At 52.5% G+C, this 27,567-nt stretch overlaps 4 protein-coding genes across 4 annotated transcripts; 1 reads left to right on the forward strand and 3 right to left on the reverse strand.

Moving 5' to 3' along the window:
- Rps19 (ribosomal protein S19) lies at positions 1-4,835 on the reverse strand. Its single transcript, XM_051207242.1, has 6 exons — positions 4,695-4,835; positions 4,163-4,233; positions 3,841-3,941; positions 804-987; positions 366-420; positions 1-68 (listed from the first exon to the last, which is right to left on the reverse strand). The coding sequence occupies exons 2-6, from the start codon at positions 4,231-4,233 to the stop codon at positions 42-44; spliced, it is 438 nt and encodes a 145-aa protein (XP_051063199.1). The 5' UTR covers positions 4,695-4,835; the 3' UTR covers positions 1-41.
- Positions 4,836-7,165: 2,330 nt separating this feature from the next.
- On the reverse strand, positions 7,166-11,365 carry LOC127238930 (40S ribosomal protein S2-like). Its single transcript, XM_051207705.1, has 2 exons — positions 11,259-11,365; positions 7,166-8,012 (listed from the first exon to the last, which is right to left on the reverse strand). The coding sequence occupies exons 1-2, from the start codon at positions 11,363-11,365 to the stop codon at positions 7,175-7,177; spliced, it is 945 nt and encodes a 314-aa protein (XP_051063662.1). The 3' UTR covers positions 7,166-7,174.
- A 2,509-nt stretch (positions 11,366-13,874) lies between these two features.
- Dmrtc2 (DMRT like family C2) lies at positions 13,875-25,627 on the reverse strand. The gene is made up of 9 exons (XM_051207460.1): positions 25,499-25,627; positions 17,684-17,911; positions 17,461-17,615; positions 16,802-16,878; positions 16,394-16,574; positions 16,122-16,248; positions 15,314-15,374; positions 15,006-15,180; positions 13,875-14,315 (listed from the first exon to the last, which is right to left on the reverse strand). Exons 2-9 carry the CDS (start codon positions 17,905-17,907, stop codon positions 14,203-14,205), a joined length of 1,113 nt encoding a protein of 370 aa, XP_051063417.1. The 5' UTR covers positions 17,908-17,911; positions 25,499-25,627; the 3' UTR covers positions 13,875-14,202.
- Positions 24,113-26,318, forward strand: Lypd4 (LY6/PLAUR domain containing 4). Its single transcript, XM_051207459.1, has 4 exons — positions 24,113-24,324; positions 24,691-24,834; positions 25,428-25,754; positions 26,048-26,318. The coding sequence occupies exons 1-4, from the start codon at positions 24,258-24,260 to the stop codon at positions 26,248-26,250; spliced, it is 741 nt and encodes a 246-aa protein (XP_051063416.1). The 5' UTR covers positions 24,113-24,257; the 3' UTR covers positions 26,251-26,318.
- Positions 26,319-27,567: the final 1,249 nt, after the last annotated feature.

Raw genomic sequence — 27,567 nt, forward strand, 5'->3', positions numbered from 1 at the left:
TTTTATGAATGAGGCAATTTATTAACCCAGCATCCTTTGTTCTAATGCTTCTTGTTGGCAGCTGCCACCTGTGGACAGAGAAGATCAGTGTGGTCACAGTTCTGTCACACCCGGCACAAGCAGTCTTGAGTGGAAGGAAGGCCCTCCAAGACCCCAAGTTCAAAGGTAAAGTCTCTGAATCAGCTACCACCCGTCTCCATAAGAGACCCCCAGTGTTCAGTAGCTATGAGAGCGGAAAAGTCACTAGAACCCTACCAAGCAGCTGTAGTCCGTTTTAGCATTTCCTGTCCCAGTGTGGCCTTCCCTGGCCCCTCCCCTCCCCAGGCTGTGCCCCAATAGAAGCAATGAGCCAGGCGAATCCTCACCTGTCCAGCAATCCTGTCCAGATCCCTCTGTCCCTGAGGTGTTAGCTTTCGGCCCCTGTGCAAAGAGAAATCCGTCCTTGGATGAGCACAGCTCACCCCCCCTTCCTGGGGAGGGCAGAAAGCATAAGCAATGGAACCCCCCACTCATGCCCGAACCAGCTGCATCCTGAGGAGCAGGGGGTGGGAGTGGGGGACCCCTGGGACCTGACGGGGTGTCGCTTGTGCAAGCATTAGATCAAAAGCCTCGAAAAATCAATTGGGAAAAGTTAACGAGCAGGCTAATGAAAGTGGACAGTCGCTAAATTACCTTCCCAGAGCCAGAGAGGCCTGGGTAAGTAAGGCCCTCACCTCACTGTCTGCTTTCTGGAGGGAAGTCCAACAGCTTCATGAAGTCACCCATGGCAATGGCCACCCTGACCCAGGCACAACCCTGCATACCCATCTTGGTCCTTTTCCACCATTTTCAGCCCCTCCAGGGCTTGGAGGACACGGCGGGCCACGCTCTTGGAGCCTCTGCTGAAGTGGCTGGGTCTGACACCATTTCTCTGCCGTCCTCCGTAGATCTTGGTCATGGAGCCAACCCCAGCGCCACCACGGAGGTAGAGGTGCCGTGCTGTTGAAGCTGGGGGTGGGGTGAGAGGGAGCGTTAGGAGAGCCCTCCCGTGTGAAATGAGGCCATCTCACCATTCTAGGGGGAAACAGGAAATGCACAACTGGGGATCAGGCCCAACTAACTCCTTCCCAAGGCTGACTGGCCCATGCTCTGGGCAAGCCTCACCACACCATATAAGTGTGACCATCTCCACATGCCTGAAGCAGCACAGCTCAGCCACTATAGGGGGTACCTAAAACTGGACCCTTAGCCATGGAAGCAGGACTATTGTTCTTGGGGCAGCCTCTTGGCCTGTCAAACAAGCTTCAGCAAAACCTAGGAGGCCATGCCCTAAGGCAGTGAGCTTGCACTGTCTGGCATCCCCATCACGTTCAAGCAATAAAATAGCCTCGAGGGCTGCATGGTGCCAGGGCGCAGGTAATTCAATAGTCCTGGTTACCGTGAAGAATCACAGCCCACCCACTACTCAGGCCCCTGCCACTTACGCAAGGGCTTTGGGCCACCTTACAGCTCTGCCTGGCTAGAAACACAGGGATGATCAACACTAAAGCAAAAGCCAGGCAATCACCTTAAACGTGGCCCAGCATCCACCTCTCTCCTGGCTCTCCCAAGCCACCAGGCAAGAAGTATTAAGTCATCTGACTCCAGCTAGACCTGCGTAAATGAGCCAACGAGTGGGCTCCCCTCATCACAATCCACCTTGCTCCCACAGCCCGCTTCTAGCCCAGAACCAGCCCCACACAGACTCATTCATTTGGTGTCATGTCCCATCTTGCAAGGGGACATGGCCAGAAAACCCCACTCTGCAAGACCAATTCCCATGCCCCACAGCCACTGCTCTACCCTCAACGCCAGAGCCTGCTCTTCCTTAGGGCTTTTTTCCTAGCTGGGGCCAGGGATCAGTATTAGCCTGGACACACAGCAGGTGCCCGAATCTCAACACAGCATTGCTACAGAGCCCCTGGGGTCTTTCCAACAGTGCCAAAGGCAAGCAATCGTCCCAGCTGCAAGCGCAGTGGCCAGGGAAGGAGGGAATTGCAACAAAGCCCACCAGCTTCTTAGGTGGGGACAGTCCCTTTCAGCAAGACATACAAGCCACCTCTCAGGAAACCACCTGTCAGCTAATTACAAGGCACTGATGCCACCCCAGTTTGTGGGGACTCCTTTTCCTGACCTAAGAAAGGACTATTTATAGGCTGCAAACACTAAGCAAGTTTACTTTTCACTCTCTTCCCCATTGAGATCCAACACGAGTTTGTCTGCACACACAACTCTAGCACAGTTTAAAGGTAAAACTTCAGACAAAGCCACAGAATTGTGGCTGAACTTCTTCAGAGGGTTGGTGAGACAGGCCTTCCACCCTCAATGCCTTCTCACCGCCCCAGAGCGGCGCCCTTCACCTGAACTCACTTGCAGACCAAGCTTCTTGAGGCATGGCAGCTTAGCAGCAACTGTAGAGCCGAGCATCCTGACCAATGCGCCAAATGCTCACTGGATGACAACCATGTCCATCTGCCACCATGACCCTTCTCGGCTGCCCTATTCCTCATTCATCCTCCCATCAACATCACACCAAACACTTTTCTCAACCCAAGACAAACACAAGCCCGCTACCTCAAACTCTAGTCTCACATCCAAGTGACATCAAACCTGCCATCAGACCTGATCCCCAACTAAGAGACATGCTCGCCCCTCTACAGTAAGTGTTGGGATTAAAGCTGAGAGCTACCACGCTGATCCCATTCATCACCAACCCCTTCCCATTAGGTTTGGGATACAGTTCAGAGTGCTTGCCTAGCATATACAGAGCCTGGAATTCAACTCTCAGCACAAGGAGCCAGTGGCCAGCCTGGCCCACTTCTGGCCAAACAGGGAGCACATGGCAAGACTCCGTTTCAAAACACAGCTGGAGGACCCTGTCTGCACAGGCGGCACACCCCCAGACTCAACACCAACCACGAAAAAGCCACCAGCTTTGCCTGGGACGTATAGAACACAAAGCATGTATTAGTCACTCTACCCAGGGAAACCCAGCATCTCTCTTCTTGCCATTCCAAATCCAAGCTGTCCCAACCTGGAGTACTATCAACGCCCGCACACTTGCCGTAGGGCATCTCGGTTAGGTGTCACTGCTGCTGCATCTGGGAAGCCATCTTCCCTACGTCACTCTCACCCTTAAAAAGCTGCGCTGGCAGGTGGATGCACCAACCTTTTCCCACCTGTGGGATTGACCTTTTGGCTTTCAGAGGCTGTGTGGAGTCATGATGGTCCCTGTGCCCATGCCAAAGCCTGAAACAAAGTGGATCCCATGGACATTTGACTCAATCAACGCCAATGTTATAACCGCTGCTTCACCTTCCTGAAGTGACCAGCAACCTGTACAAGGGGCCAATGTGTTCCCCGTGACCTGGTGAGTTCTCAGGTTGGGGTCCCTTAGCAAAGGCCTCGGCACAACCCCCCGCACAGACCCCACCCTGCAGAGTCAAGACTGCAGACGAACGGCTTACAGAGCTCCAAAGCATCCAAACAGGGCCCACAGCTCGAGGGATATTCAAGGTTTCCCTTTGGGCACTGGGAGCCGTGTGTTCCCCTGGAGGACATGGGGCAGCACTCCCAACTTGCCAACCCTTCAGTGAGAAAGGACCAGGTAGAGACCAATTTGAACTTAAATACCACACCATCAACACTGTGACTCTTAAGTACCTGTAAGTAAAATATTAATCTTTTGTTCCCAGGCTTCCTTTCAGGCCCAAAGCTATAGTTATCAGAACGTGAGGTCTGTCTAGCACAGTTGGCAGGCAAAGGGGTCCCTGCCTGGGGCCACCCAGCTCCCCATTCCCAGCCAAAGGCCCCAGTCCTCACCAGCTCGCGTATAGAACCAGTTCTCATCATAGGGGGCAAGCTCTTTGTGTTTGGCCAGCTTGACCGTGTCCACCCATTCGGGGACTTTCAGCTTCCCGGACCTGGGACCAAGAGAATGGAGAAAAGCAGAGGAAGTTCCATTAAGTCACTTCAGGTTCCCCCAACCCCCTCCCCCAGCAGCAGCAGAACAAGGTCGAAAAACGCAGGACGCGATGCTAGGCGTACAAGCTAGCATGCTAACACGGAGACACGGCCATCCGGGGTAGCCACACACTGGGGGGGGGTCACAGCTCACAGGGGGTTCAGGGCTGCTAGCACTCACTTCTTTAGGAAGGCTGCCAGAGCTCTGACGAACTCCTGCTGGTTAACGTCTTTTACAGTAACTCCAGGCATCTGGGAGGGGGAAGGAAGGGCAGGCATGTCAATAATAGGCGGCTCGGTGCAAGACAAAACAAGAAGCCACCACAGACCCCCCCAAGCCCCCCGATCTGGGTCCAGGTCAGCCCACGCCAGCCCTGCTGGCCGCTCTCCCCCCAGACCGAAGCTCCCACGCCCTCCCAGCTGGGCTCCGGAGGTCGGGCAGCGCCCCCGGCATGCGGATCGCGGGCACCCGGCGTGGTGCCCGCGTGGGAGACCCCTCCACACCCCGGGCGCCCCGCTGCCCGCCTAACCCTGTGGGCTCCCGGGTTCGCGGCGATCAGGCATGTCCGGGCCTGCCGCTCGCACGTGGCCGCGGCTCCAGGGGGCGGAGCGGCCCCGCGCCGGGCTCCCTGCGGCGCCCGGCACGAGCTCTTGGGCCCGGACAGCCCGGCCCCGCGGCCCCGTGCACAGCCCGACCCGGAGCCCCGGCTTACCGTGCGGCCTCCGCGCTGCCAGCCAGGGGAAAGGGAACGACGGGGTTTCCCGGGCGCACAAGTCGGGCGTCGAGTCTCGCGAGAGTCCGGAGCGCTCGCGAGAGCGGCCGGCGCGGAGTGTCCGCCTCTCTGAGGGCGAACGCGGCTGCGTCTCCACCTGGAGTGGGCGGGCCCGTAGGCGGAAGGGGCGGAGCCGCCAGGGGGCGGGGTCCGGGATGGGGGCAAGGGGAGGGCTTCCCCCTGCCGGTTCCGCGGGTGTGTTGCGGGAGCGGAGGGAGCCTGGCGGGGGCGGGAGTGGCGGAGTGAGGGCGGAACCGAGACGGAAAGCCTAGGGGAAGGGCAAGGGTGACAATGTGGCCGCCGCCTCCTTTTGTCCCAGCGCCGGTGCTCGCGGGACCGGCGCCACGCGGGAGCCCCTCCCTGCTTTGGGCGGAAGTGGCTTCAGCCGGTTTGACGCTGGCGGGGTGGGCCTAAAGTGACGGAAGCGGGGAGGGGGTTAGGGCGGGGACAAGGAGGCAGGGGCGGGGCCGTGTGGAGGGGCCGCTCCGCCGCCTGGCGCTGCCGGCTGCTCTGCTCAGCCCCCTAGTCTCGCCTCATTTTCCCCTTTCGAGCCGTCATCATGCAGCTTGACCTGTGTAACTTTATTGTTATTATTATTAATTATTAATTTTTATTGTTGTTTTGAGACAGGCGCTCATTATTTAGCCAAATCTGACTTAAGAACGTTGCGTTTACCCAAGGCTGTCTTTGAACTCATGAACTCCCTGCTTCATGCTACGGAACATCGAGCATGCCAGGCTCCGACTTCGGTCCTCTGCACTATCCGCCCACCCGCTGCGCGCTTGAAATGTTTGAATGTTTGAGGCTGTGGTACATACAGACGATTCAATGTTAAATCAAGATTAAAAAGGAATGACAGCCAATGAGATGGTTCGGAAGCAAGGTGGTGGAGCACGCCTTTAATCCCAGCACTTGGGAGGCAGAGGGGGGTGGGGTGGGACGGGAGGTGCGGATATCTCAGTGAGTTCGAGGCCAGCCTGGTGTACAGAGTTCCAGGACAGCTAGCAATGTTACACCTAGAAACCCTGTCTCAAAAACAAAACAACAACACCAAAAAAAGTTGTCCTTTGACTTCCATAGACTCATCTATACACATAATTAAAAGTAAAATAAGAAAAAAATCTTAAAACACCAAAATGGGCTGGACATAGTAATGCATACCTATGGTCCTAACACTCAGGAGGCAGAGACAGGAGGATTACTGCAAGTTTGAGGCCAGGCTGGTTTACATAGTGAGTTCTAAGCCAGGCAAACACAAGGAGACTCTGTCAAAACCCCCAACCCAAAATAACATCAATACAAAAACCACCACAAGGTTGGTCAGTGCCCTCGTGGAAGTGTTATGAGGACTCTGACCTCAATGGGTTAATCCCTTGATGGATTCATACTAGCAGGCCAGTGGTTAGAGGTGGGAGATGGGCTTGGCTGGAGAAATGATGAAGCTGGGGACTCCATCTTGCCTGGGGCCTCTTCCGATATCCCTTTCTTCTTCAGCAGGAAACACCCAGCACAACAGTGATTTGCCAAGGGCACGGGGCCATGAGACAATAGACTACCCCCTTCCAAACGAGGCAAAAATAACTCTGAGTTGTTTCTATGTGCTGTTTGGTCACAGTGACCTGGACACCGGGTGTCCATGTGGAGTCATCCCTTGTCACAGATATATGACTTTGGTGGACAGCTGATAGAGAAACTGGGTGAGGGAGGGGAGGGTTGATACGCAGAAACAACGGGTTCCATTCTGGCGTTCTCGTGCATTTGCGTCATTTTACTCTTCGTTCATGTCCCCTGCCCCTTACCACTCCCTTCCTCCAGCCAGTGAGTACCCATTTTGTGCTCCTGTTACGTGGAACCCTTTGCCATACTTCCCACCTCCCTTAGAGGTCTTCCCGCCTTCTAATCTCATGGCCCCTCTCCCACATATAAGTACAAAATCATAACTTCAAATCTGTGTTCTGTACATTTGCAGTTTTTGTCTTTCTCAGTCTGGCTGGCTTCCAGGTCTGTCATTTTTCTGGAAATGTTACGACTTCATTACTTCTTTTGTTTGTTTGTTTTTTGATACTCGGTCTCTAGCTGTCCTGGAATTCTGTCTGTAGACTAGGCTGGCCTTGACCTCACAGAGATTCCCCCTACCTCTGCCTCCCGTGTGCTGGGTTAAAGGCGTGTGCCACCACCCACTTCTAATGTTTTTACTGTCCATATGTGCCATGTTTTGTCTGTTCCTCTGTGTTAGAAATCTGTAATGTATTTGCACACATGGATATTCAAGTATCTTTGTGGTATATTGACTTAAGGGTCCTTTGGATTTATACAGGTACAGCAAGTTTGTATAGTAGTTTTATTTTAAACTTGTTTTAGATTTATTTATTTATTTTTAAACAGACTTGATTCACTTTATTTTCCTTGTATAAAACCCCTTATGTGGTGGCAACAGCTGGAACCTGGGTCCTCTGAACAGAGACTCTGATATGGGCTTTCACAAGATGGTCAGTGAATTCCTGATAAGGAGACTTGGTGAACACAGTCTCTTTCCAGAGGTCAGGGGTCAGGTAGCTGTAGGTCTTAGAGATGGCATCAAAGGTGGCCTTGGCAAAGTTGCCCAGGGTGGCAGTGCAGCCCCTGGCTGATGTGTAGCAGTCATCAATACCGGCCATCATCTGTAGCTTCTTGGGCACAGGAGCAGAGACGATGCCAGTGCCTCTGGGGGCAGAGATGAGACGCACCAACACAGAGCCACAGCGGCCTGTCACTTTGCATGGAACAGTGTGGGGCTTGCCAGTCTTGTTCCCCCAGGAGCCTCTCCTCCCAGGGACAATGGAAAGCTTGGCCAAGATGATGGCCCCTCGGATAGCTGTGGCCACCTCCTTGGAGCACTTAACACCAAGACCAACATGACCATTGTAGTTCCCAAAAGCGACAAAAGCCTTGAACCTGGTCCGCTGGCCAGCCCTTGTCTGTTTCTGTACTGGCATGATCGTTAGAACCTCATCCTTAAGAGATGCCCCCAAGAAAAAGTCAATAATCTCGGATTCCTTAATGGGCAGAGAGAAAAGGTAGATCTCCTCCAGGGACTTGATCTTCATGTCCCTAACCAGGCGGCCCGGCTTGGTGACGGGGACCCACTCCTTGTCTTCGGCTTTACCTCCACGAGCCCCATGGCCTCGACCACGGCCACGGCCCCTGAGACCGCTGCCAAAGCCTCCGCAGAAGCCGCCGCGGCCTCCTAATCCTGGGCCCCCGGGTCCTCGGGCCCTCCTGCCATTTGGTGTTTTCCCGAAGTAGAAGAAGTAGATTTATTTATCTTATGTATCTATGTGTTTTGTTCATGTGTGTATGTGCACCACATGCATGCCTGGTGCCCAAGGGTGCTGGAAGAGGACATCCGATCCTCTGGAACTGGAGTCACCATGTGGGTTCTGGGAACTGAACCTAGGTCCTCTGCAAAATCAGCAAATGCTTTTAACCACCCGAGGCATTTGTAGCCCCTCCGTTTTCCTTTTCTGATGAACCCTGACAGATTTCCATAGTGGCTGCACAAGCTCATTTCCACCAACTGTGAACAGGGTTTTCTTTCTCCACATCTCCATCAGCATTTATTATTACTAATTTTCTTGGTGCTGAGATAATAAACCATGGTCAAGGTAACTCTTTAAAAAAATAATTTTATTTGGGTTTACGGTTCCAGAGGGTTAAGAGTCCATCATGAAAGTTGGGCAGTGGTGGCGCACGCCTTTGATCCCAGAACTAGGGAGGCAGAGGCAGGTGGATCTCTGTGAGTTCGAGGCCAGCCTGGTCTACAAAGCGAGTTCCACAACAGGCTCCAAAGCTACACAGAGAAACCCTGTCTGGGAAAACAGAAAACAAAAAGTCCATCATGACAGCAGGCTGGCATGGTGGCAGGAAGAGGGAGGTAAGAACTCATATTTTCAAAACAAGCACAAAATAGAGAGTGCAAAATAGAGAGTGGCAAGAGGCTTTTAATTTCAAAGCCCATCCCTAGTGACATACTTCCTTCAGAAAGGCTGCCTCCTCTAACCCTCCCCAAACAGCGTCATCAACTGGGGAACTGGGGACCAAGTATTCAAACGGCCAAGAATATAGGGGATATCTGCCACTCAAACTACCACAATAACCTGTTTTGATTGGGGTAAGTAGAATCTGAATGGGGTTTTGTGTAGTGTGCGTGTGTGCGTGCATGTGTGTGTGCACGTGCGCATGCCTACATGCATGTGTGTGTGTGCGCACACAGACACTACAGTGGCATGTCAGCTAGATGACAGCCCCCAGTATTGGTCCTTACCTTCTGCCTTGTTTGAGGTGGTATCTTTTGTCATTTGCTGCCTACACAGGGCTAGCCAACTCCTAGCCTCTGAGACCCTCTGCTCTCTATCTTGCAATGTGATATCTGGGATGACGGTGTGCACTGTGACATCTGCATTCTCATGGGTTGTAGGGATTCAAACTCAGATCCGCATGCTTGTATGGCAACCACTGAGACATCTCCCCAGCCCCTCAATGCAGGTTTCTTTTTTGCTTTTTAATTTTTATTGATTTATGCATATGGGTGTTTTGCCTGAATGTCTGTGTATTACATGTGTGCCCGGTAACCATAGAGGCTGGGGGGGGGGTGTTAGGTCTTCTGGACCTGGAGTTGTGAGTGGCCAAGTGCATGCTGGGACTCAAACAGTCTTCTGGAAGAGCAGCCCATGTTCTTAACCACTGAGCCATCTCTCTGGCCCTTGAGTCCTCTGTCTAAGGTGTAGTTGGCAAATATATTTTTTCACATTCTGTAGGCTGGAAACACTACTTTCTGTAAAACTGGAAGGAAGCAGAATGAAAAGGAATGGCCTGAGGGCAGGAAGTCATTGCTTTTCCGGTGTTTAAGTGTTGGCAGTGAACAACACTTAGTAGGGAACAGTTCCTAAGGAGTTGGATAGAACCTGTTTACTCAGTCATTCTGAGTCCCCCACAGAGAAAGTGCACCATAGGCTTGTCCTCTTTGAGTAATCATTCTGGGGGTTGGGGACACTGATTGACATTAGCACAGTTTAGAGTGATCAAGTCTGTACCTTCGAGGAACTTAAAGGCTGAAGAGCTTAACACAGATATGGAATGGGATAGAAGGATAGATTGTGCTTTTGGGGGAGCTCCGGACCCTGATTACCCGCTATGGAGCCTGAGCGTAGGTAGCTAGCTACTTGAGGAGATAGCTGAGTGATGAGTCTGTGTGAACCAGGACGGGATGGAATTGGTGTCATGAGGTCATTTTCCTCCCTGGACCTTGGGACTGCGAGTGTGGTCAGGAGCAGGCCAAGTTCCTCTAGGGCTGGAGTGACCAGATATGGATTTTCAAAGGACAGAATGGATATGGATTTTCAAAGGACAGAATGTGAACAAGGTGGTTGCGGGGAGGGGTCTTGTGTGGAGAGGGCAGTTCAGGGTTGGGAAATTATTGTCATTTCTGTGGACTATCAAGAGGGGTTGATACAAAAGCTTAGAAGGGGCGGATGTACTCAACACTCAGATCAGGCAGAGGGTAGAGAGTGGGACAGGGAACCAGTGTTCACAGTACAGCCAGCGCCTGAAACCTCAGGGTTGCTTGGGGCCAGGAGCATAGTAGCTTCCTGGCGGCAGGTGAAGGAAACTCTACTCAGAGAGTTGGAATAGGGAAATGAGCAATTCGGGTGCACATGTGAGAGAGAGTGTGTGATCATGCCCAGCTCTAGGCAGAGTCTCAGTATGTAACCCTGGCTAGCCCGGGTTACATACTGTATAGACCAGGCTGGCCTCGAACTCATAGAGAGGTTCACCTGCCTCTTCTACCCAGAAGAAGGGAATGTGAGGACTAAAAGCATGTGTCACCACACAAAGCTAAAATCTCAAGTCTTCCCTGTTCTCAAGGCTGACCTCCACAGGTCTGCTGCTCTCTCTGGGGGATCACGTGACTTGAAAGACTATTTATTTATTGATTTATGATTTATGCCCCAGCTAACTTCTAGCTGAGTTACACTAGTATAACCAGCCTCTCTTTCTTTTAATTAGTTGATTGGTGTGTGTGTGTGTGTGTGTGTGTGTGTGTGTGAAAATGCACGTGTGCGCATGCGCATGCGGGTACGTATGCAACAGAGTGTAAAGGTCAGAGGGTAGCAGCCTGGAGTTGGTCTCACCTTCTACCTTCTTGTGGGACCCTGCTGAGCCTTCCCATTGCTCGCCTGTCATCATAGCCATTCTTTGTGATGCCTGTTTCTTTTGCAGTTGTTGGCTGTGGCCTTGGAGCACTGGGAAGCCGTGGTCAGCGGGGCAGCAATCTTAGCTGAGGTACCTCTGCCGATGGTGACCGGCACGTGGGCTCAGTCATCTGTCACTCAAGGGCATGGCACTGCTAGCGAGCCTTAGGCAGGTCTATAAAGGGCACCCGCATAGCTAAGTTATAACTAGGGAGGGACAAGAGGAGCGAGGCTGGCTGGAGTCTTGTTCTCTTACATCTCTCCCCGTTAGTGCCGCAGGTCCCTTGTTCTGCAATCTGCTGTGGACTCGCAGCAGCCCACCTTCTCAAGGCCTCGGATCGTGAGAACAGGGCACTGTTGGGTCCCACCACCCTTCATCATCGTGAGTAAAAACAGGGATGCAGGGAATGCCAGGGCAACAGTCGGTGACCAGGTATGCTGCTGAGCTCTGAGTCCCCCACCCCCAGCAGGACGGGTGTCCTGTCTGCAAGGACTCAAGGAGGGCTCCGCAGCAGAGGACTAACACGCACATGCTCTATTATTAGCTGGGCCTGTAATCCCAGCGCGAAGGAAGCTGTGTAGGAAGAGTGCCATGAGTTTGAGGCTAGCCTGGCTTACACTATGAGTTTGAAGCCAACCAGGCTAGAGCTAGAGCCTACCTCACAACCAGCCAATTGTGCCTGGACAGATGGCACAACACTTCAGCACATCGGCTGCACTTCCAGAGGAGCTCAAGGTTCAATTCCTAGCACCCGTGCAGCAGCTCAGAGCCAAGTGTAACCCAGACGAACTAACGTTCTCTCCTGACCTCCTCGGGCACAGATGCAGGCAAAAGAGCCTTGCACAGGAACAAAAAAAGGTCTTTAAAATGTTAACTGTGAGCCAGGCATGGTGGCACACATCTTTAATCTTAATTCTCAGGAGGCAGAGGCAGGTGAAGTTCTGAGTTCGAGGCCAGCCCAGTCTACGGAATGAGTTCCCAGACAGCTAGGGCTACACAGAGAGACCTTGCTTCGAAAAACAAACGAAACACTGGACTGGGTTTTATGTTGTGATGTTAATACTAACGAGATCTTGGGGATAAGCAATGTGTATGTGTGTGAGTGAAGCTGACAAGGGCCAGTTGTACTGGTTAGTTTGTCAATTTGACACAAGCTGGAGTAACCTGGAAAGAAGGACCCTCCACTCAGAAAAAGGCTGGCCTGTGGGGCAGTTTCTTGGGCAGTGATTGAAGTGGGAGAGCCCAGCCTACTGTGTGTGGCACCTGCTGACTGTGGCAGGTGGTCCTAAGCTGTGTAAGAAAGCAGGCTGAGCGAATGATGGTGAGGAGTGACCCCTTCACAACCCCGCTTTACTCACTTCCTGCCTCTAGGCTCCTGCCCTGACTCCTTCCTTCAGTGCATGACCGTGTTCAGGACATGTCAGTCACATAGCCCCTCTCCTCTCCAAGTTGCTTTGGTCATGGTGTTTATCACAGCAACAGAGAGCAAATGAGGACTCCAACCCAAAACACTACACATGACAACCTTGGTAGAAAAAAGGAGGAGACACCTGTAAAAACTGCTTCTGCCTGATGCATTCCCTGTAGCCTCAAAACCTCCGTCCTGTGCTTCACAAAATGTCAAGGCTTGGCAACATGGAGGAGTCCTGATCGTTTTCTAGAAAATTCCCTTGACCTTTTGGGCTAACCACTTTCCCTCTTTCAGGAGAGATTACAGGGTTGCTGCTGGGACTCAACAGATAGAAAGCATTTTCTCTAGTCTTTGATCAAGTCTTGTATTTTCTGGCTTACACATTGTATGAGATGCTGGGTACTGAACCTGGGCCTTGTTCTGGGCAAGCGCTGTGCCACTGCGCTACAGGCCTGGACCCTCGAATGGATTATTTTAAGAAGACAGTTAATTTTCCTAGTTAGGAAGGTTCTTGATAAAGACTAACTTGGTTCTTGCTGTCCTGATTGGCTTCCATTTTCCCATCTGGAAAATGTCATGTTATATTAGTATCAAATTAATATTCTATTGGCCAAAGTTGACCTGAAGCTGTGTTATTTGGCCAATATAACAGTTAGGGAAGGCTGTACCAATGTTTGAAAATTATTAAAAGATGTTGAACACAGAAACCCAGTTTCCCAATTTCTCTAGAAAAACCAGAGGATGTGGCAACACTGAGTCCAGGTTTCCGCCAGGAATAATCAACTAGGCTAAAGAAGGCTGCCTATGGTTGAGATACACAATCTGTCCCCCAGCCTCCATTGGGCCATCTTCACTCTCTGTAGTGGCTACCTGGCTCCAGTTAGGCATCTCAATTTGTGGCTCTCTGGATAGCAGAGAACAGGTTATATCTGGCACAGGGCAGGTGATTACCACATCGGTGACTCCCCCAGTACCTTTCTCTGTTACTCTTATTTTTTAAAATTATTTACTTGTATTTTATGTGCAATGGTGCTTTGCCCACATGCATGTCTAGGTGAGGGTATTTGATCTCCTGGAACTGGAGTTACAGACAGTTGTGAGCTGCCATGTGGGTGCTGGGGATTGAACTGCGGTCCTCTGGAAGACCAGCCAGTGCTCTTAACCACTGAGCCATCTCTCCAGCACCTCTGTTACTTTTATGAGGGCATAGTTAGAAATCCAAGCTCATGTTTTTTATTTTATTGTTATTTGTGGCTATCTCATAAGCAATCTTGCCTCAGCCTCGTGAGTGCTGGGATTACAGGTGTGAACCACCATGCCTGGCTCTGTGGTAGTTATTAAGGATATGATTTCTATTTTCAAGAGGTGAGTTGAATAGTCCTGTCCATCAGGGTAGACTATGTTATCCTCTGATAATAAACTCTGTATCTCAATGGTTTAAATGGCAAAGGTTTTATTTCTTGCTTACAGAAACCTACAAAATGAACATATTCTTGTATTTTCACATGCAGAGATAGATGTGAGCACACAGGCATATATAGAACATAAACTCTTGCAAAAATATATTTAGATATGGTCCTCTTAAACTGCCCAGCTGTGAGGGACTTAAAAAGGGCTAGAGAACATCCACCTCCAGTCAAGGAAATACCCACACTACAAAAGGAAACTGAAAGTTAAAAAAAAAAAAAAAAAGGCTGAAGTTTGCATTACATAAATTCTATACAAAATGCATAAGTAAAATACCAAATATGCATGCCTGCAGTTAGTCGACTCTTGTCCCAGTGAGGCAGCCTCCACCTCTGGTTTCTAGCTAAGGAGGGAGATGGAACCCAAACGACCAATGTGCAGAGAGACAGAGGAGGCTGGACTGGGCCGGAGAGGCGGGCCAACAGGCTGGAACCCTCTTCCTGCTGGAGGAGCTGTGGGCAGACAGGAAGGGGCAGGCCCAGGTCAGTCCAACCCACTGTGGTCTCCGGAACCCGTCCCGTGTCCTCACTCCTGCCTCCAGTATTGCCTTCTTCTTCCCTCCACCACGGCTACCCTGCTCGGTGTAGCGCAGAGCAGAGCATCCCCAGGGCCCCTTTCAACAGCGGCTGGTCCAGACTCAGAAGTCCCCCAGCCTCTTCTCTCCCACCTCCAGCAGATCCTCCGGGTCAGTGCTGCACTGGACAGGGGCGTTTTCAGCCTTCACCTCTGTCCCCCGGAGCTCTCTCCTTCCTCACAGGTGTCCTAGTGTTGCCACTAAGCCTTGTGAGGGTCTCCAGGTTCCCTAGCCAGAATACAAGCTCCTGGAGGGCAGTTAGTTATCAGTCCTAGCCCGGACCCTGGTTACTGACTGCACTCCCTTCCCAGACGGAGCAGGAAGCTAGGGTCTAGAGACCAGGCTCTTCAGAGTCTTGCTAAATGCCAGCCTGGAAAGTCTACAGCCCAGGACCTGGTTTTCCTTGATATCAAGGCACCGACATCTGTCATTCAGAAAACTGGTAAAGAGTGACTCATGAATAGTCTGAGGCCAGGCTGAGACACTTAGGGGCCTGAGCCCCGGGACACTGACCTAGTGTTTGCCCCATCTTGGTTAGACCCTGCTTTTTCTGATAGCCTCCATTTACCTGGCGGGCCACAGGGGTGGAGCAGAGAGATCCAGGCAGGGTTCGGGGGGACAGATGGGGTCAGGCGGGGAGCCTGGGATGAATCTTTCAGACCTACAAGGGCCTCAGCTGCCTCTCGCTGCAGCTGCCGCTCTGAGGGGCCAGATGTCCAGGCCAGGCAAGAGGCTCCCGGGGCCTGCGAAGGAAGGGGAGGGGACACTGGGGCCCTCCCTTCCACACACCCTGCAAGTGCTTCCCTCAGCCCCTGCTTTTCCCTTCTGCAGACCCAGCCTCCTCCCAGGCCCTTGGAGGCTACTTCTTTCCAAGACCTGTGGCTGTAGCAGAAGAGAGTCTGGGCTGCCACAGGACTGGAGTATCAGAGTCGAACATCTGGAAAAGGAGAGACACATGGGAAGTGGGAGGGCACTCTGACCTGGAGAGACCATGGGAAGTTCCAGGCTGGCCACTGGACTCTGTGGGCTTGGGCACTTTGCTTTTATAACATGAGGATCTCATCCAGTTTTCCCTCCCAGGCTACTGTGAAGGTTACAGGGAACCGGTGCTGTCAGGGTTCCAAAGGAGATAAAATACCCAGGGCACTGGGGTTGCGCTCTGCTCTACTAGCCTGCTTTCTCCAGCCCAGCTTCCTCTGCCCTGAGGAATTCCACCTTCAAGAAACTTGTTCTCATGGCTTCTGGTCTGTCCCTTTCCTTACCACCGTGGCCCTCTGTGACACCAGACAAGGCTAGCCTACACTGTTCAGAAGTTCAAGCAGCCATGCTCGTTCAAGGTCAGGACATGTGCTAGGTGTTATTACCACGCAGCCCCAGATGAGGGAGTAGCAGCTAAAAAGTGACCGGTAATAAAACAGGCTGTGAGAGGCACAGACATTGTCGAAGCCTCTCAGTTAGGGAACAGCAGGGACAGTTGACACCTGCCTGCCTGTTAGTCTGAGACTCCTCAGACTAACTTTTGAGACAGGAATGTCATGGAGCCCAGGCTGGCCCTGTATAGTGTAGCTGAAGATTACCCTGAAGCTCTGACGTCCCTGGCTCAACCTCCCAAGTGCTGGGATTGATTACAGGTGTGCACCATCACACTTGGCCCGAAACTGCCTTCTGTCATATTCCTACTTACGTGTGAGGCAGGTTAGGGGGTCCTTGGGGCTCTCCAGAAAGTGGAGCTGCCAGTACTGAACGAGATCCTGGGCAGGTTGGGAGGGTTCCGTGAGTGGGCAGCCGGAGAGAGGTGCCAGGGTCAAAGCCTAAGGGGGGCGAGGGAAGGGAAGCAGACTGGATGGGCTCAGAGACCACGGCTGGCGACCCTCCACCCTCTCCTCTCCCCTTTCTGGTGCAGTAGCAACCCAGCATTGGGCTGTCTGTGGCGTGACAGGAGGGGGGGCTTCTTACCGGGGAGGGGATGCAGAGGGACAGCAGGCTCCTGGCACAGCAAGCGGCACACTACTGGAGGTGGCATTGAGAGGCCTGGGGGCAGCCAGTGTCCAGGGCCCCAAGGCCCAGGAGGCACTGGAGTCCAGGGCAAAGGCAAGGCCTCCTGGGGGCGGCTGAACAGCAGAGGCCCGTAGTTCTCCTGTGAGGGGAGAGGGGCCCAGGGCAAAGGCACGAGCCTGCAGAAGTAGGCACGCTCCAGGGTGATGCTCTTAAAGCGTCACCTTCTTTCACCCACAGGTCCCAAGACTCACTGAAGAGCTCATCACAAGTCAGGGCCAGGCTGGGAACCAGTGCAGAAGACACAGAGGGGACAGAAGGGAGGGGGGGAAGGGGCTGGGCGAGGACTCAGCCCTCAGGTCTCCTTACCTTCCCAGGGGCCGTCAGCACCAATGGGGCTGTCCCATGGGGGCTCTGTGGCTGGGGTGCTATGTTCTCCTTTCCAGCTGTGAGGAGATCCCAGGGGGAGATCCAGCGGCCCCTACTGACCCCTGTGCTACACCAGCTTCACCAGTTCTCACCTGCCTCTGACATCTTTATTCTTATTTTCTCCCACATAGCCCAGGCTGGGTTTGAACCCCTGATCGCCCTGTCTCCACTTCCACATGCTATCATGCCCAGGCCTGCTCTGTGGCCCAGCCCTCCTGGAGACAGGGTCTGGTTTGGTGGCTCGGGTTGGCTCTCAGCTCATTGTCCTCTGCCCTTACCTCTCCAGGGCTGGGGTTCCAGGCATGCTGCTCACCAGGCCTCACTCCTCCATTTTCTCTAACTTATTGTGTTTGTGTGCCATGGTGTGCGTGTGGCGCCCACAGGACAATTCTGGGGAGTCAGCCCTCTCCTTTGATCTCTATGTGGGCTCTGAGGATCGAGCTCGGGTCACCGGGTTTGTGCAGCAAGTCCCTTTACCCTGAGCCACCTCACTGTCCCGTCCCCCACTTTCCATCTTGAGCTGCCGCTGCACCCCTACCCACATTTTAAAATAAAACTTCACCCAAACCCCCGTCCCATCCCCAACCAGAGACACTCACAAGGGACCCCTGGTCGAATGGCCCCCTTCTTGACACGGAGGGGAGCTTTCAGGGGGGTTGTCCCTTTCATCAGTCCCTGAGCCAGGTGCCTTTTGAGCTGCGCCTCTTGCTGCCTGCGCAAGGCCACTTGGGCAGCCATGACTCTCCGGCGTTCTCTAAGAGAGGGGGGTTGCGAGTCAAAAGTCAGCCTTTTGGAGAAGACCCTCTCCCCAGCCATACTCACAGAATGAGGACACATTTGTGACACTCGCAAGCCTGAAAGAGGCAGAGGCGCTTGTGGCCCTTGAGATGGGCCGTGACACCGTGGTTGCGACAGCGGGCACAGGTTGGAGAGCGACTGACGGGTCTCCTGGGGATGAGCTCTGTGCTCTGGGGGACTCTGGTCTCAGTCCCTGGGGAGGAGTCGGCAGAGCAGTGGAGGAGAGCGGGTGTTTCACTGGGGTCCATGGATCTAGGGGCAGGAGTGGCGGCTCAGGACGGTTACACGGACTCTGTCCTAACCAGCCCTTCTGCTCTTGGGAAGCCGTATCTGTGCTCATCCATGTTGCCCCTCACAGGACCCAGCTCAGGGTCCTCTTTCCCCCCACAACCTTTCTCATAGACCCTCCCTGCTCAGAAACTACTCTTTTCTTTTTCAAGTATTTGTTCCATACAAGCATCCTTCTCTTTCGCTATGCTGAATGCCGGCTGGCGGCATAGATGTGTTTGCCCTCCCAGAGACCTCCAGCATGCTTACACTCTATTCTACCACACAGGGTTTCCAGGCACCCTCTTCCACAACTGTCACGCACCCCTTTGCATTTATCCGGTCCTTGAAAACATTTTTATGTGGGCCCTCAATTCTAAGCTCCACATGCGCTAGCCAAGTCAATTTGATCTTTGTATGCCATCGTGATTTGGGGGGGGTTGAGTATCAAGTGTGTGTGTGGATACATGTGTGTGCCTGTGGAGCCCAGAGGACGGCATTTTTACACAGCTTTCCTCCACTGCTCTCCACTTGTTTCTTTTTTCCTGACAGGGTCATCTTGCTGAATCTGAAGTTCATGTCTTTAGCTATACTGGCTGGCCAATAAGCTCCCCATCACTAAGGGTGGGGATACAGGCATGCCAGTGCACTGAGATTTTAATGGGACCTGAACTCAGGTACCCAGGCATGTGCCCAAGGCACTATCCACTGAGCTTTCTCCTCAACACCCCTTGATTTTTAAAAATTTAGTTAGTTAATTAATTTATTGTTGGAGACAAGACCTCACTATGAGTGTATTCCTGGCTGGCCTGGAACACTCTGTGTAGACCAGGTTGGACTCAAATTCATAGAGACCCATCTGCCTCCACTTCCAGAGTGCTGGGGTTAAATGGTGTGTGCCACCAAGGCTGGATTTTGTTTTTGTACTCTCCAGTAGTAATATGATTCTCAAGAGATTTTGTATCCCATTTTCACTAGAGGGGATTTGCTTTTTTTTTTTTTTTTAAATGGGCATTGAGCTGGGCTGTGGGGACACATGTCTTTAGTCCCAGCATTTGGAGGCAGAGGCAGGTCAATCTCTGAGTTCAAGGCTAGCCTGGTCTACTGAGGGAGTTCCAGGACAGCCAGGGTGGCACAGAGAAACCCTGTCTAGAAAAACAAAAACAAAACAAAACCAACAAAAAGACATTGAGCCCAGGGTCTTATAGACACATCCTAACCAACTATCCTCTCCCCCCTTTGTTTTTGGAGAAAAAGTCTTCATAAGTGGTACAGGCTGGCCTTGAAGTTTTGAAATCCTCCTTCCTTGTCCTCCTGGGGTAGCCGAGATTACAATACTGCTCATTAAGTATTTTTCTTGGACTCCATTACTTTAACAAACATTTACTGACCCACGTGCATGCTGGCTCATACCTGTAATCTGAGCAGTTGGAAGTTTAAAGGCAAGGGGATTACTGTGAGTTCCAGGCCAGTCTGGGCAAATGGTGGTGACTACCTTACAAAACCCCAAACTGACCGAGGGGCCCTGGCACATGCCCGTAATTCTAGGTCTTGGGGGAGGGGCAGAGGCAGAGGCAGGAGGGTCAGGAGTTCAAGGTGGTCTGCTGCTAGGAGTTGAGGATTGCCCTGCGCTACTCAAGACCCGTTCTTAAAAACAAAATAACATCAACCCCTTCCAAAAATGATTATTGAGTCCACGCCCCTTGCGACGTCCTCCTGGGGACACCGCTCTCTTCCTTGCACCCAACTGCATGCGTTTCTTGAAAAATCCATGTAACCACTGCTGCTCGAGGCGCTTTTGTCCCCGTACCTTACGCCCAACAGTTAACAGTAATGCACGGTCCCTTCCCTCCCGTGCAACCAGGACATGGGTGCCCCCCCCCCCCGCCATCCATCACCCCAAAGGCTGAACCTGTGGCCCCTCCCGCTGCAGGGTCCCAGGGAAGGGGGCTGGGCACGAGGACCGCGCTCAGGAGCGGGGTGGGGGTGGGGTGGGGCGGGTGGGGGTGGGTAGGGGGGTGCTGAGCAGCACGGGGGGGGGCAGCAAGGGGAGCCCGCGGTGGGGACCCAGCTCAGGAGACGGGGAGGGGCCACGTCCATGCCGCCAGCCCGTGGTTACCACAGCCTTGAGCCGAATCGCACTCAGCCAGGAGAAGGGCCCAGGGGAAAGGGCGACACAGTGGCGAGGAGGAACGGCCGGCTCGAGCTGCTTTTCCCGCTCCTTCCCGCCAGGGCCAATGAGCTCCGAGCGAAGCGCCCCGGGCTGCGCGGCGCGGCCAATGGGGTCGGGGGCGCTGCGCCGGCGGCCCGCCCCTTCCCTTCCTGCCCGCCTCTCCACGGCAACAAATCCCAGCAGCCAATAGCGCGTCGAGTTGAGTCGCGCACACACGCCGCCGCCCGCCTTCTCTCGCCAGACTGCGCCTCCCCGCGGGGCCAGGTAGCCAATGGGGCGTCGAATGACCGGGGCCAGAGCGAGGCTGCTGCGGCCCCGCCCCCGCCCCGCCCCGCCCCCGCCCCGCCCCGGCCCCGCCCCGGCCCCGCCCCCACGGCCTGAGGCGTTGGCTCCCGCCCACTGCGCGTGCGTGCGTGTGTGCCTGCGCGTGCAACCTCACATTTCTCCCCCCCAACACCCCTGGGCCTGACGCTTGGGCCGCTTGTGTTTTCCGTTCCATGTGTGGTGTTTAATGCGGGCGCTAGCCTGCCTTGTGTCACACACACACGTCTGGGTCACAGCACTGGTGTGTCGGGCATTCCAGGCTGAAGAAGGCCGCCCAAGTGGCTTCCAGCTGCGCTGCTATGCAGAGGCCGCGCCCTGAAGCCCGAAAGGTGCCTTGTGCCCGGCCCCGGGGGCGGGGGTTTGGGGAGGGGGACCCGGGCACAGGGCAGGGGCGGGCTGGCCTTGCTTGAATGGTGGGTCACAGCCCCTGAGCACTAAACAGGGACGAGGGAGCACGGCGGGAACAGATACATAAGCGGTTGGCCTTGGCCTGGCACTTGGCAGCCATCTTGCTATTCACAACAACCCCCGGGGATGGAGGAGGCGGTCACTAGGTTTTTGTGAATGTGGAAGCGGGCAGAGACTTCGAGAAACGCGCAGAAGATCCCCCAGCCCCCAGCTAAGAGTGGGGAGGTTGCCTGGGAACTTTGTGGACCCTCCCGCACGGCTTTTAAGACTTTCCCATTCCTGGGCTGGAGAGATGGCTCAGCCATTAAAGGCTAGGCTCACAACCAAAACCATAAGAATTTCCCATTCCTCCCTTTCACTCCCCGACCTTCCCATAGGCAGCCGTCCTAAGATGGTTAGTGTGTTTCCGGTTTTATGTGTGATTTCCAGAGATGTGTAGTGTTTGGTGGGCAGGCTATTTTGCGGGTGTGGGGATGTCTTATTTAAAAAAAAAAAAAAAAAAAGAGTACTTTGCTTTTAGGGCAATCCGTGTGCCACGTGTACATCTGTAAATATTTTTATTTTATTTTATTTTTTAATTTGTTGTGCACTAGTGTTTGGCCTGTCTGCTGTATGTGTGATGGAGTCAGATCCTTTGGAATTGGAGTTACAGACAGTTGTGTTGTGAGCTGTTAACTTAAGTGCTGGGAATTGAACCTGGGTCCTCCGGAGGAGCAGCCAGTGCTCTTAACTGCTGAGCTATCGCTCCAAGGCTGTCCTGGAACTCAGAGATCTGCCTGCCTCTGAGCGATCAAAGGTATAGGCCACCACCGCCCAGCTGCATGAATATATCTAATTAATTGCTTCTAACTGTGTGTGATAGTCCATGGTGTGCCTGTCTGTAAGTTGTGCACTCTGTGAGATGTTCCTTTTGCCCAAGCCCACCATCACAAAAGTGATTCCTCCTCATACATTGGAGGGTGGAGATTTTCATTATGTGTAGCTAGAGAATGTACCAGAAGTGGGTGTCTACAAACCTAATTTGACTGTATGGACTTCTCCCTGCAGTAGGCTTGAGGCACCGATTGGAATTCCCAATTCCTCTTTTCCCAGGACTCCCTTTATCCTTCCCTCAGTCACTCCATGAACAGCAGAGTACAGAACAGCCTTTATCACCACACGCCTGCTAACACTTGCCTTTTCCCAGCTTTCTGATTGCTGTCTGCCCTTGAGGTGTATAATGAGCATACATTTTGCAAGATGATTGCATTTCCCAGGTTACCATTAGGTGTGAGCAGCTCTTCCAGTGTCTTTACTCTTAGGAGGATAGTTTCTTCACAGGCTGAGCCTAGGCTCACTCTCTTTTTTTCTTGATGGTGAGAAGGTCTTGTTGGTTTAAAGTATTGTATATTTTCTTGTGCCAGTTTGTGTAGTTTTTGTCGTTTTGTTTACTTGTGACATAGGGTTTCATGTAGCCTAAGCCAGCCTTAAACTTGTTATGTAGTTCAAGGTGATCCTGAACTTCAGGTTCTCTAGCAGCCCCCCCCCAGTGTTGGGATTATAGGCATATGCCACCATGGTATAGTAGCATGACATTGACACAGGCACAGTTATGTAATGAGGCCATATTTAGTTTCTTACAGATTTTATATGCATTCCTGTGTGTAAGTGATAGACATCATCATTATTGTTCAGTTCTAAATACTATTTTTAATTTCGCTGCCAATGGACCTTGTATTTTTTTCAAATATCTTAAATTTTTGTTTTTATATTCCAATCTCAGTTCCCCTTCCCTCCTCTCCTCCTGCTCCCTCCCTCCTTCCCCCCATCCCATCTCCCATCCACTCCTCAGAGAGGGAAAAGCCTCCCCTAGGATGTCAGTTAGTCTGTCCCATCACCTCATTGAGGCAGGACCAAGGTGTCCCCCCCCCATGTCTGGCTGACAAGGCATCTCTCCGTAGAGATTGGGCTCCACAAAGTCAGCTTATGCATTAGTTAGGTCTTGGTCCCACTGCCAGTGTCCTCATGCACTGCTGAAGCCACACCATTGTCACCTGTACTCAGGGGTCCTCGTTCAGTCCTATGCCGGTTCCCCAGCTGACAGTTCGGAGTCAGTGAGCTCTCACCAGCTCAGGTCAGCTGAGTCTGTGGGTTTCCCCATTATCGCGGTTTAATAAGGATCAGGATAAACAATTAGGCCGAACATATGTTTATTCAGGGAGAAATAGCTCACAACATAGACAGGTGAACACCAGCAGGTTCCTGCTTCCAAGAATGCCTCCAGAAGTCCTCCTGTCCCTTGCTGCTTGCAAGAGAGCGTTCTCCCGCACCTCCTCAGACCTAGTAACCCAGGTCACTTCCGTCCCTGGCTCCACCCCCCAGTGGGTGTGGTCAGTGCCACAGGAGACAACGTGAATACCCCACTACACCCCATCATGGTCTTGACTCCTTTGTTCATATCATCGAACCTCACTCACTTCGATTGTGCTTCAGGAGGTCGGCCCAATGGTTAGTTACAGATCTCTGCATCTGCTTCCATCTGTCTCTGGAACAATCTAGCTTCTCTGGGGTTGTGGATTGTAGGCTGGTTGTAATTTGCTTTATGTCTGGTACCCACTTATGAGTGAGTACCTACTATATTTGTCTTTCTGGGTCTATGTTACCTCACTAGGGATTTTTTTTTGTCTAGTTCTGTCAATTTGCTTGCAAATTTAGAGATGTTATTGTTTCTTACTGAGGAATAACAGTTCTAAATACTTTTTAATTTCCTTAGTAAACAAAAGGGATTTGAGAGTTAATTAACATTTACTCTCTCACAGGCTTTTTGTGCTTGAGACAGGGTCTCATGTACTGGGTTTGTTTGATTCTTTGGCCTGGCTGACCTTAAACTTAGGTCGGCCTCCAGTGTGCTGGAGCTACAAGTGTGCAGCAGCGATCCACCCTGCTTGGTTCACACAGTTCTGCTCCTCAGTTTGCTGTTTTGATGTCCTGTACATGGTGGGTCTTTGGGTCAGCACTGTGGCTAGAGGGAGAGGGCCTAGGCAATACCACGAGAGGCGTGCTTTGAAGAGCCTCGCCTTTCCAGGGTGGTGGCGGTGCAGGCCTTTAATCCCGACACTTGGGAGGCAGAGGCAGGCAGTTAGAGGCCAGTCTGGTCTACAGAGTCCCAGGGCAGCCAGGACTGTTACATAGAGAAACCCTGTTGGGGGCGAGGATGGGGTAGGGGAAGTAGATAATGCTGGGTTCCCACAGAGATGGGAAACCTGTGTCATTGAAGGTCTCAAGGGAGCCCATACCACAGCAACTAACATGGTCAATTTTCTTTAGAAACAGTGACCCATAGGCAAATGAACAGAGAATTCAGGGACTGACAAGAAACAAACTTGAGACTCCATCAGAAATTGGCTCCAGACTGATCTGTCGCATTCAGGACCCTGACACAGAAGCATGAGACTCCGGGATCTGAGATCTCTGCAGCTGCTGTGCCTCTTAGAGGCCATCTCTTTATTGCCTTGTATGTCCTGTGGGGGCTGTGTGCTACAAGGCCCCAAAATGTGGGAGGCTGGCTGAACCTATGTACTGGTGGGCTGGGTCCTCTCAGGGGACAGGGTTCCTGTGTGCTGATGTTAAGAAGGTGATGTGGAAAGCTGGGCAAGATCCCTTTAGTCCCAGTGTTCGGGAGGCTGAGGCAGGTGGATCTTTGTGAGTTCAAGGCCAGCCTGGTCTACAGAGCGAGTTCCAGGACAGCCAGGGCTACACAGAGAAACCCTGTCTCAAAAACCCAAACAATAAACAACAAAACAAAACAAGCCAAAACAAAGCTATTACAACACAAAGGTGGTGTGGGAGGCGGACGACTGGAAGAGCATTCTCTCTTTAGGGACCGGAGCTCTTCTGTGCTATGAGGCCACAGCTTCGGCCTTCAGAGCTGTGACCTTGCATAACTGGAACTGGCTTCTGTTGAGGAGCATGGTGTGTAAGCTGAGAGAGGGCTGCGAGGAGACGATAGTGTTCATTGAGACAGGTGATATACCTCCTCCTGCTCACCCTTCTGCTTGCCCCCCTTCTTAGCTATCCTTCCGACAGCCAGGATTGGGATTGCACATGCACACTCACATTCGAACACAAGCATGTACACAAGCACACCTGTGTACAGATCGATACTAGAAGCATAGTGCTGATTATTTTAGATAGCAGCATGACCGGCCACATGCACAAAATAAAAAGGTATGCTTGTGAGACACTTCCCTTTCCTTCCTCGAGGGCACACGAAGTGACTGCTTTGCGGGAGGTTAAGGAGTCAAAGCGAGGGACAGGGATTACTGGCCAGAACGGGGTGGGTCCCAGTCAGATGCCTAGTGTAGGATGCAAGTGGACAGGTCCCTGGGGGAGAGGGGAGGATGGAGACATAGGGGCCAGGGCAGCAGAGGGGCTCCGTGAGAAGGATTAGGAGACACAGGTAAAGACCCCGGCTTCCCTGCCCCATGCAGCTACAGTGAGTGGGCACCGGAAGGGGCAAAGCTGGGGCCAGAAGGACCCAGCAAATAGAGGGGCAGGGAGGGAGGCACCCTGAGAGGGTAGTGACACTTACTGCATCTCTCTAATCCCGTTCCTCAGGGACCAGTAAGGGCATTGTGAGTTTTAAAGGCTGCACCACAGCCTTATCCCACCCCCCACAAATCTCCTACCTCGTGTCTCCACCGGGAGTGTCCGTGTCCTCCTACAGCCATGTCTGCAGGACCTATCTGTGCAACAATATAACCAACTTGGAGCCTTTTGTGAGACTCAAGGCCAGTGAGTCTAAGCACCCAGTCCCTTCCACCAAATTTTGTCCAACCTGTGTGGGCAGGCACGACCAGGAGTGTCTTCCAAACTTCGTCACCACCGAGACCTGCCCCTTTGCTGCATCTTCATGCTACAGCTCCACCTTAAATTTCCAGGCAGGTGAGAGAAGAGCTTCCATCGAGTGAGTGAGCATGTGCGTGTGTGCGCGCGCGTGCGTGCGTGCGTGTGTCTGTGTCCTGTAACTGTGGTGTGTACACCCCAGAGACTGGTGGGACCCCGAGGTGGGATTCGGTGTACAGGAGACTAGACACATGAACTCCAAACAAGAATACTGTTCTTGGTGTCCAAATCTGTGGTGGGAAGGCAGGTGTCCTGACTGGTGAGGGCTCTAGGAAGGGAGCAGGGCCCATGAGTCTCGAGAGTGTCCCTGATTCTTCTCTTTCTTCCTTTAGGGAATCTCAATACTACTTTCCTCATAATGGGCTGTGTTCGTGAATCACACAAACTTTTAGCAAACTTTCAGCATATTGGGAGCATCAGAGTGACCGAGGCCATCAACATCTTAGACAAGTCTGAGGCTGTTGATGCGGGGCACTGTAGTCAGGGCCCTCCTTGGACCATCCTCTTATGCCCTCTGTTCATCATCAGGGCCTGACCACCTGAGAGACTGGAAAAGTAGCAGACCCCCTTGCCTACTGGAATAAAACCGCAGAATTACCCTTCTGCTTTGTCCTGTGGTTTGTGAGAGTGTGGGAGGGAGGGGCATGGGGGCAGAAGACTGAGTAAGGGGGGTTCCTAGAGTATGGCTGCTTTCTACTCAGAAGCCAGTCCTGAGGAGCTAGAGCTGCCAGCGGAAGGGGAAGGTGTAAGTCATGGCTCCACCCTATGGAACTTAGGTCTGGAAAGATGCTTCTGTAGGGAGGGGCAGAAGGCAGGCAGGTGTGGACTCTCATCCATACCGTCCACCTCCTCCCTTCTCTGGATGGGAAAATTACAACTTCCCTCCCTCCCTCCCTCCCTCCCTCCCTCCCTCCCCTGTTATGAGTATTTTTTCTGCCAGTCTGGTCCCACAGTCATGCCAGCCCCAAATAACACACAGAGACGCTGTGTTAGATATAAAGCTGTTACTAATGTTTTATTGGCTAGCTCTGTCTTAAATATTAACCCATTTCTGTTACTCTAAGTGTTTCCCCATGGTCTCATCTTACCGGAGAGAGGGGCCGACATTCTGCTCTCCCTGTCCTCCATCTTAGATCTCCTCCTACCTCTCCCGGAATCCTTGTCTCCTAGTCCCACCTATCTTGCTTTCCTATTGGCCAACAGTGCTTTATTCATTAACCAATAAAAGAAACACATTTACAGAATGACGTCTCCCATCATTCCTGCCTCTGTCCACGCCCTCGCCCTCTGTCCCTCCCCCTCCCTCTCTTCATTTCCTTCCTTACCTCTCAGTGTCTCCCTCTGTCCTGTTGCTCTTGCCCCTCTCTACCCTACCCTTCCTCTCCCCTGGAGCTGACAGTTAATCCAGGGCCTACACAAGCAAGTCAGAAGGTCTCCATTGAGCCAGGCCCCTGCAGCTCCCCGGAGTTCTTTAGATAGACACGTTTTCTTCTATTGGAATGCCACAGCACCTTGTGTTACTGGATGCACAGGAAAAAAAAAAAAAGGCAGAGATGGGGGTTCTGAATCTCCCTTTGTAGATCAGGCTGGACTCGAACTCACAGAGATCTGTCTGTCTCTGCCTCCCAAGTTCTGGGATTAAATGTGTACGTCGCCATGCCCGGACTTTTCTTCTGTTTTTCAATCCTCAAACCAAACCATATATTGTTAACAGTTTTGGCAGTTGCGAACCATGTGAGGATCGATAGGTGTAGGGCAGGGTTGGAAGAGCAGGTGGCTCCTGGCCACGGTGCTGTCACCCTGGGAATGTTGTGAACTTATGAAAGAAAGGTTAAAAAGCCCTGGGCAGGAT

The sequence above is a fragment of the Phodopus roborovskii genome, unplaced genomic scaffold, assembly GCF_943737965.1.
Source record: "Phodopus roborovskii unplaced genomic scaffold, PHOROB, whole genome shotgun sequence".
Lineage (NCBI taxonomy): Eukaryota > Metazoa > Chordata > Mammalia > Rodentia > Cricetidae > Phodopus > Phodopus roborovskii.